Source organism: Osmerus mordax, chromosome 4, assembly GCF_038355195.1.
Source record: "Osmerus mordax isolate fOsmMor3 chromosome 4, fOsmMor3.pri, whole genome shotgun sequence".
NCBI lineage: Eukaryota > Metazoa > Chordata > Actinopteri > Osmeriformes > Osmeridae > Osmerus > Osmerus mordax.
Genome location: NC_090053.1, coordinates 358,442 through 368,018, shown reverse-complemented (window position 1 = coordinate 368,018; position 9,577 = coordinate 358,442). Strand labels below are relative to the sequence as shown.

Here is a 9,577-nt window from a genome sequence, read left to right as displayed (position 1 = left end):
GTTTATACGGCCACCTGCGACCTAGGCGCCACAACCAGGTGCAGCAACAACACAGTAAAGTCAGAATTGTATCATAGCTAGCGTAGTTAGTTAGCTTGCCAGTTAGCCTACCACTCTGTTTTTTATGCATTACAATGTCATACATGTCATACAAAATAACAAAAAGGAAAGTTAAACTGTTCATCACAAAGCAATATATAGCCTTCACGTTTAAACAATTGTGTTACTTTAGCTAGCAATATAGCTTACCAGCTAGTCAGGCTACCAGCAGCAGTCTTTCAAAAACTCGCGCTTGTCGCTTGAGTTTGGGTTGCCAGGTTTGTCATATATTATCCTCCATCAAGGACTCTAAACCCCTTTATAAAACTATTCTACGATTAGATCTATTTTAAACTTGCTTGCTTCCTTTCTATCCTATGCTGAGGAAAGACTGGAAGGACGCATGTGCATCTGTACTTATCTGTACCCCCTTGCCGATCAGTAGTATGACTTCCTTGGGGCTGGGAGAATGAGGCTCCAGCCCACAGAAATATTGCTTGCCAGACCTGTCTAGTTCCCTCATGCCCAGAGGCGCTCAGGCTATGCCTAAACTTGTCTGTAGATGGTCCCAGGTTAATAGCTCGTTAATTGTGATACTGGAAAGTAGGTTAATTAATTCAAATATGCATTGCTTTTACTGCAGTGCGTGATAGCTGCAATGTCAGATAAAGGGCCTCTAAAGAAATAATTCGTTAAATTCCAGTGTAGATGTAGTTGGCCGCTAATTCAAAGCCTACTATTATTTCCATCAAATACAGTCTAACAGGTCTGAATCGTCTATAAAGCTGCATAACGTGGGATTCGGACCACATCTGTGATCATTTAAATATAAATAAATAAAACAAATTCCTTGTATATAAATCGACTATCCGGTGTCCGCCTGCGACTACTACCGTGACGCGACAGATGGCGGAGAGAAGTGGCCCCTTGCCGCTTTTTAAACTGGGTAAATTGGGGTCAGAGCTGTATATAGAACACTACTCTTCACTGCCAGGCTTGGCTTTTTATATATAGTTCATTATGTATGTGAACCCTGCGGCTCTAATATCTCACATATATATATGCTTAGACCACCCCTCTTCGACGCTGTACCTAGCATGGGTGTAGCCTCGTTCTGCGAATAAAGGAGAACTCTCTGGGTCTGAAATTGCTATGCTTTTGACCAAGTCGAAATAAATGTAAATCGTGGCCGCTAAATGCTCCAGGCTGGGATGTAGATGCGAGTGTGTATGCACGACCGGCCCTGTGTGTGTATGTGTGTTTTTCTGTGTTCTTCATAGCCCAATCAGGAGCGTTTCACTTCAGAAGTGGAGGTGACACTAAAAGTGCCACAGCCAGCCCACATCATCTGCATGCTTTTATTGGAGGGGGGGTTCAAAGCCATCTCAAACCAGGGGGGATGCGCCCCTTCGGCCATAAATGTACGCCTATCAGCCCAACATATTCCAGTTAGATAGGCTCCATATTACAGTATATTTTCGAATGTAGACTTGCTGCACATTGCGCGTTCACGTATCCTCAGAGGCGCAAACACGCGAGGCGTGTGGATAGCATCTCTTCAAAACAACACGGGAGCGAGCATACATGCTCCAAGAATGACTACGGAGCCATAGGTAGTTTGCTGCGCATCCCGTAACTGTGTCTGGGAGGACTGGGACTACAGCAGTGAGATACTTAAACTGAGGTTTTCCCCTCAGATGGTCGTGGATTCGTGTAGGCTGTAGCCTATGACCAATAGATGATAACAATTTAATTCCACCCTAAAGAACACGACAAGAGAGAAAACGGTGAGTAGGTTAGCACACCGCGGGTAGCAATGTGCTTCTAACTTGTGTGTAGGCTATGTCTGTTGGGCCACGTAGCCAATAACTGCTATGTTTGCGCAATACGGTCGCACTGTTTATATAATGTACTATGGATCCTGTGGCCAACATGTGCCTTTTCTTACTCTCTGTAATCTCACAACTGTCAAAGCTACTCCTCTCCTGGGTTAACGTGGACATCTTGTTCTATTCCTAAATGGCGATACTTCCTTAAAGCATCTCAATTTAAACCGTACATTGTACTATTGGGATGCTATAATTAATATACGGGGTGGAAATTTCTTAGTGTGTGATATATAACAATCTGTATACTGTAAGACAATCAGACAAAAGCTGAATACTCAGACAGCGCGGGGGCACGAGGGGCATGTGGGGCAGACAGTGTGTGTGAGAGAGATGGAGAGAGAGAGAGAGAGAGAGAGAGAGAGAGAGAGAGAGAGAGAGAGAGAGAGAGAGAGAGAGAGAGAGAGAGAGAGAGACTGCAGACACATCTGCAGACGGTACACACCTGGCATACTCACACCATTCACCTAGAATAACCCCTCATTCTCCTGTTCTCCATCCTGATGCTTGCATGCTTGTATGTGTTTAGTGCAGCCCCTTCACCCCCTCACTCTCATCCAGACACCCTGAGGAGGTGGGATTTCCCCCTAGAAAAGATGAGTTTGTACGTTTCATTTGATTATTTTTGGTTACAAAGACCAGCTATTTGTGTCATTCAAACATGATGACACTCAAATTCCCTGACTGAAATCTAGATGTGTGTACGCGTAGTCTCATAAATGGACTGACGGGTCGGGAGCTGCAGATTAGACGCTGGGCAGGTAGTATAGCGCCAATGATGTATAAAATGTCCCCTCTCTATTTTTTATAACAAGGGTGTTTTTTCCTTTGTCAGTGTGCCACCTCTTTGTCTGTCACTGTGCACCTAGACTGTTGATTCTCTGGTGTCCACCAGGTGGCACTCTTGTACTGTTGCAGGACACTTCCCAGCATTGTTATGCCAGATGTCTGCCAGTATTACAGACGCGTTTCCACACAGTGTCTCTCTATTCCTCTTTCTGCCTCTTACTACATGTGTGTGTGTGTTTCAGAGTGTTTGTGTGTGTGTGTGTGTGTTTCAGAGTGTGTGTGTGTGTGTTTCAGAGTGTGTGTGTGTGTGTGTTTCAGAGTGTGTGTGTGTTTGGGGATTGTCATATTCTCGTAAATTCATTGCATAACATTTCTTTCAATGTTGAAATACAGTAGACATTGTTTAACAGACGGTAAGTGTACAGTAGGCTGTCCAGAGACAGACGGTCTCTAGACAGCCGTTGTGTGGGAGACTGTTGACCCTGAGCACTTGAGCATGGCCTCTGTGCCCAAGTCCCTCATTAGGAGAAGGTTCAGGGGTCGCTGCTCCTAATAATGAATGTTGCTCTGCCCTCCCTCTCCTCTGATAGATGCTGGACGGTCTGCGTCGGAGGCACGCGTCCCGCCCCTCCCGCCCCTCCCCCCGCCCGCTGTCACTCAACTTCACCGCCTTCTCTGCCCCTCCCCCAAGCCCCGACATGGAGAGCAACGACCACCCAATCAGGAGGTGAGGATCCCAGCCCAGGACTAACCCGCTGAATGCTGCTATACAGCATCTGATAATCAGATACATTCATGTGATGCTCATTGTTAGTCAGCATGTCTGGGTCCTAAAGGGAGGTGTGGTGATTCTCTGTGTAATAACCAATACCTTACATATGGGTTTTAGGGTGATGTACTGTTGATGTGCATTTGTCATCAAAAACTAGGGAGTGTGACATTTTATGGTGGTTGTGGAATTCTAGGGGAAAAGGGAGAGTGTGTGTGTAGCCATCCAGAATGTGTGTGTATCTGCCATGCGTGTGTGTATTTGTGTGCTTGTGGGAGGCAATGTTCAAGGGGTCCATTGTTCGGTGGCTTTGGTGTGAGCAGATTGTTCTCAGTCGGGTTAGATCTGAATTTAAACTGTGAAACCTTGTCAGTCTTAACTGGTCCTGGTTATCAAGCTGTTTCTACATAAGAGAAGTATTATAACAGTCTTTTATATTGTCCAACATCCCCAGCTGTGTTGAATGGAGGAGCAGGAATCTGCCCTTTATTGTGTGTCTGCTTCCTGTTTATGTTGCTTCCTGCTGCAACCTCAAACAGACACCAACCTCTAATCCACAAACCTACACCCCCAGCCTCTAGTCCAGTGATCCCCACTCCACCACAACCTCTAATCCACAAACCTACACCCCCAGCCTCTAGTCCAGTGATTCCCACTCCACCACAACCTCTAATTCACAAACCTACACCCCCAGCCTCTAGTCCAGTGATCCCCACTCCACCACAACCTCTAATTCACAGACCTCTATGACATCTAGCCTCCAACCCTAACCTCCACACACCCTTACCTCTAATCAATAGACCTCTACATTGCCCTAACCTCTAACCCACAAACCTTCACATATCCCATGCCTCTAACCCTAGACTTGCAGCCTTACTAATCTTCTGTGTGCATATTGATTTGTGTTTGTAAATGACTGAATTGTACTGGTATGTGTTTCATGTGTACAGAAGAAACCTCTGTGGATAGCTATTGTTTTCTCTCCTGTAAGTTCCGAGCGGCTGGGTCAAGCCAGGGCTCCTCCCTCCCACAGGGCTCCTCCCTCCTTGCCTCTCTTCCTTTCTCAATCTCTATCATTCACGCCTGGTTCTCACAGTCCTCTTCTCTCTTCCTAGTCTCTCTGGCCGCTACACAGCTTCTGTCAATCTGTCTCTCTTTCTCCCTCCTCTTTCATGTCTGATTCAGTCTTTTCTCCCTGTTTCTCAGTTTGTCTTGTGGCTAATATCTTCATAGTACTCAGTACTTAGTGTTTCTATTCCACCTTCTGTCTTTCCTTGTCTCTCTCTCCCTGCCTCCCTCATCCTCGCCATGAGGACCCTGCACAGGCTGAAGTTGATGAGCTCCCCCAGCCTCAGTGAGCTGGGCTCCCCTGAGGAGCGGGGTGACAAGCAGAAGAGAGCTGGAGCCAACGCTACCTGGAACAGGTACTGCTGCTGTCTCCTGTCCCCCTGTCACAGAGCCACCATACTGGGGACAACCCTCTGTGACACTTGCTGCCTGTGTGTGTGTGTGTGTGTGTGTGTGTGTGTGTGTGTGTGTGTGTGTGTGTGTGTGTGCCAGCATCCATAATGCGGTCATAGCTGTCTTCCAAAGGAAGGGCCTTGCAGACAACGAACTCTACGTCCTGAACGAAGGTGTCAGGTCAGTCACACACACACCCTATTTAATAAATAACCATGAAATGAGTTCAGCTGACATAGTTATCTCTTTATTATTCATGTCCGCATTATGACATTGCTATGATAACAATAACATGTAGCTGTTTGTGTGTGTGTGTGTGTGTGTGTGGGGGGGGGGGGGATAGTCATGTGATCTGGCTAGAAACCTCACTATCTCTGAAGACCAGACACTAATATCTTACTCTGTCAGCCTATGGGACTGGCCAGTAAACACATGCTGCATAAGACACCCCCTGAGTCGACACACATGCGCTTAAAGGTTCCATTTTGCTAGTGTGAACTTCCCATTAATGTGACTGTATGTACAAACCATAATATGCCTTAATATAATTAATATTATTCTGTTTATTCAATTTACTGTTATTGCTTATAATCACAACATTCTACACAGTATTTCAGCAGTAAAACTAGTTAGATGAAAGACGGCAATCAGCTCCATTCTAGTATAATTGTTAAGTACTACTCTGAAAATACTACTCCCATATATATATATATGTACACATGCACACACACACGTATATAAAGAAGTGTGGACTCTAGAAGCCTAACTCTTTCTCCATCTGTTTCTTTCTGCTCAGACATCTTCTGAAGACAGAGCTCGGGTCTTTCTTTACAGAATACCTGCAGGTAATCAATGATTCTGTTGCCACGTTGCCCTACAGTACATGTGGACTCAATCAGGAAGTCAACGGTGGTTTTTGTAGTTCATGTTTCTCTATGTTGTTAGAAATGGTGTTTAAATCTTGATACCTCAGTAGAGTTTGTTGTTTACTTGTTGCCGTCTGTGTTCCTCAGAACCAGCTGCTGACTAAGGGGATGGTCATTCTACGTGACAAGATACGCTTCTATGAAGGTAGGATTGAACATGATCCATGCTGCAACGCAGCATACAAACTGATGATGAGTCAGAATCTTGAGAATCTGTCAGTTCATGGTTTTGTCCCTTTGAAGTATCTTCCTCAACTCAGTTTACAGTCTTTTCACCAGTCTTGTGGGGCGGCTTGTGGTTTGTTCCCATGGCGATCTGTAGGTCAGAAGCTTCTGGACTCACTGGCCGAGACGTGGGACTTCTTCTTTGGTGACGTCCTTTCGATGCTGCAGGCCATCTTTCACCCGGTCCAGGTACCAGATGTCCCCTCTCAGCCTGCAGCCCCGCCCCCTGGTTGGATCTGCTCTGATTGGTCTAATGGTTCTTGGTCATCGTCTTTCCTCCTTCAGGGTAAGGAGCCGTCAGTGAGGCAGCTTGCCCTGCTGCACTTCAGGAACACCATCGTCCTGAGTGTGAAGCTGGATGATGCCCTGTCTCGCCCGCGTGCACGCGTACCGCCCTCCATCACTCAGATGCTCCTCGTTCTACAGGTACACACACACACGCATACACACATACACTAATGCTCACACACATACACACGCAAACAGACATACACACAGTATACACCACACTATATGTTTATTTGACCTGTTCCATGTCAAGCTCCTGTCTGTCTGTTTGCAGGGGGTTCATGAGGCTCGGGGGGGCAGTGAGGACTACCTGAGGCTGGAGGCTCTGGTGCAGAAGGTGGCGTCTCCTTACCTGGGCTCCCACGGCCTCTACTCTGGAGACGGCAGCATGTCTCACTGCTCCTGCGTGCTGGGTAAGATCTGTGTGCTGGGTAACATCTGTGTGCTGGGTAACATCTGTGTGCTGTGTAACATCTGCGTGCTGTGTAACATCTGTGTGCAGGTGAGACATGCAGCCTGTCTCTCTTCTTCCATTACCTGAACCTTTTGCAACATCACCATCAACACATCTACAGTACATCTTCATGAATGTCTCCATCCATATGTCTCAGAAAAGCGTCTGCAGTGGTCCTGGCCCACCCCCGCCGACCCTCCCTGTAAGAACCCGGTGGTCCGCTCCAAGAGCTACAACATCCCGCTGCTCTTGACCCCGGTGGCAGAGTACGACCCGGACGCAGGCTCTGTGGGCAGCAGCGGCATCCGCAGGCACTCCGCCTGCGAGATGATATCTTGTTTGGAGGATCAGGGCGTGGCCTCTGGCACTGACCTGTCTGTCTCATCCTCCAACAGGCTCTGTGTGGGTGCCCACTTCACAGGTAGGGTCTGTGTCTAAGCTCCTGTGTGTATGGTTGTATTCTGAGTGTATCCTGCCATACCAGCCTGAGCCATGCTCTCCACTCTCCAGGTACTATGCAGGGAGGGGCCAGAGAAGCCCTGGAGTCCCCACTCCCGTCCCCCTCCTTCCCCCCCCTACACTCCCCAGGCCCCCTGCATGGAGCAGAGGCCACCATGACGCTCTCTGACCTAAGCAAGGGTCCATCCCCCCCCCCCAGCAGCTCCTCCAGCCCGGAGACCATCGTGGGACAGGTGCTGGAGTCAGCAGACTCTGACTCAGACGGGATATTTATAGAGTTCCCTCCTCTGCTCTGACTCCTCTGTTCTGACTCTCCTCTGTTCTGACTCTCCTCTGCTCTGACTCTCCTCTGTTCTGCCTCCTCTGCTCTGACTCTCCTCTGCTCTGGCTCGTCTGCTCTGACACCTCTACTCTGACTCCTCTGTTCTGACGCCTCTGTTCTGACGCCTCTGCTCTGACACCTCTGCTCTGACTCCTCTGCTCTGACACCTCTGCTCTGACTCCTCTGTTCTGACTCCTCTGTTCTGACGCCTCTGCTCTGACTCCTTTGCTCTGACTCCTATGCTCTGGCTCCTCTGCTCTGGCTCCTCTGTTCTGACTCCTCTGCTCTGACTCTCCTCTGCTCTGACTCTCCTCTGCTCTGACTCCTATGCTCTGACTCTCCTCTGCTCTGACTCCTCTGCTCTGACTGTCCTCTGCTCTGACTACTCTGCTCAAACTCCTCTGCTCTGACTCCTCTGCTCTGACTCCTCTGCCATGACTGTCCTCTGCTCTGGCTCCTCTGCTCTGACTCCTCTGCTCTGACTCCTCTGCTCTGGATCCTCTGCTCTGACTGTCCTCTTCTCTGGCTCCTTTGCTCTGACTCTCCTCTGCTCTAGCTCCTCTGGTCTGACTGTCCTCTGCTCTGACTCCTCTGCTCTGACTCTCCTCTGCTCTGACTCCTCTACTCTGACTCTCCTCTGTTCTGACTCCTCTGCTCCGACTCCTCTGCTCCGACTCCTCTGCTCTGACTCTGCTCTGACGCTCCTCTGCTCTGACTCCTCTGCATTGACTCTCCGCTGCACTGACTCTCTGGGGTACGGAAGGGAGAGCAGAGATAGTTAGTCTAGAACCAGCCTTTAGGATCTGAGGTCAGATGTACATTTGTCCTCATTCTCGCCGGTAGGTGAGAGACCAGACCCGGTCTGTTCATACTCCATGGCTAAGTGCACTCTTACGGCTCCCAATAGGAGACCTCTTTTTAGGCAGCATTTATTTAGGAAACAGATGTATCATCATAGGATCACATCCAAGTAGGTCTGCTCCTTTATCGTGGATATTTGATGTCTTTCTTTTATGGGGCATTGTAAGAGCAGATGCTGCGCTCTGCTGCCCTCTGCTGCCCCCTGCTGTCCCCTCTGCCCTCTGCTGCTTGCCAATGAGGAAGCCACCAGGGCAGCAGAGGGCAGCAGTGGGCAGCAGAGGGCAGCAGTGGGTTTATCAAAAAATGATTTTGCAAGAACTTGATTAGCAAATATAAATATGATGCCATCTGACATTTAGACATGAGAATCCTTGAGTTTTCAGTGACAGAGGCTAGAGAAGTTGCCATTGTCCAATTGATTTTTGAAGTTACCAGCAACCGAAGTTGCTTTAGCAAACTTGTGAATGTCATTAAATCTCTTAAATTGTGTCTTAACATAACTAATGTACACCAAACTGAAGTGTGTACACTCTCATGATATACCCATAATTAAGAGTGACATACTATTGTTTACTGTTTACATGTGACAAGGAAAAGAGGGTTAAATTATGACAAATGTTGTTGCATATGCATTTCAACTTTGTAAATAAAAGTATGTGTTTTTTAGGACAGCTTACAGCTATATATTGTGAAGTGAGCTTTTGAACTTGAATTGTGATTTGAATAAGGGCTTTTTAACTGAAGCTTTTTAAATAATGTTTTACCTCAAGAGTTTTTGTAATACTTTTTTGGACAATCTGTAATGACACGTTTTTATTAAAGGATGTAATTTTCATTCATTTGTACTACCAGACTTTAATTAAAATATAAATGGATACAGTATTTATTATTGCGACTAGTGTTATTTCCTATTATTTTTCTTATGGTCGTTAACTGCAACATTCTGAGCCAATTAGATGTTTTTTTTTGCAATGATTGACAAAAAAGCGCCCATTAGTTATCAACTATTATTGTGTTTAGCATAGAATACAGCCAATCGTCGGATTGTGGGCGGGTTCCGTACTCTGAAACCGGAATATAAACACCAGTAAACCTGAT

The 9,577-nt window shown here is 47.1% G+C and overlaps 1 protein-coding gene across 1 annotated transcript; it reads left to right on the top strand.

The window, feature by feature from the left end:
* Nucleotides 1-1,676: 1,676 nt before the first annotated feature.
* Nucleotides 1,677-9,361, top strand: LOC136941872 (proline-rich protein 5-like). The gene is made up of 11 exons (XM_067234512.1): nt 1,677-1,826; nt 3,305-3,441; nt 4,797-4,907; nt 5,044-5,124; nt 5,741-5,789; nt 5,958-6,015; nt 6,193-6,284; nt 6,381-6,521; nt 6,658-6,796; nt 6,995-7,258; nt 7,348-9,361. Exons 2-11 carry the CDS (start codon nt 3,305-3,307, stop codon nt 7,590-7,592), a joined length of 1,317 nt encoding a protein of 438 aa, XP_067090613.1. The 5' UTR covers nt 1,677-1,826; the 3' UTR covers nt 7,593-9,361.
* Nucleotides 9,362-9,577: the final 216 nt, after the last annotated feature.

Coding starts and splice junctions, on each gene's coding strand:
- LOC136941872 (XM_067234512.1), top strand. CDS start 3,305: ATGCTGGACGGTCTGCGTCGGAGGCACGCGTCCCGCCCCTCCCGCCCC. Junction 5,790..5,957: donor TCTTTACAGAATACCTGCAG/GTAATCAATGAT, acceptor TGTGTTCCTCAG/AACCAGCTGCTGACTAAGGG. Junction 6,522..6,657: donor AGATGCTCCTCGTTCTACAG/GTACACACACAC, acceptor GTCTGTTTGCAG/GGGGTTCATGAGGCTCGGGG.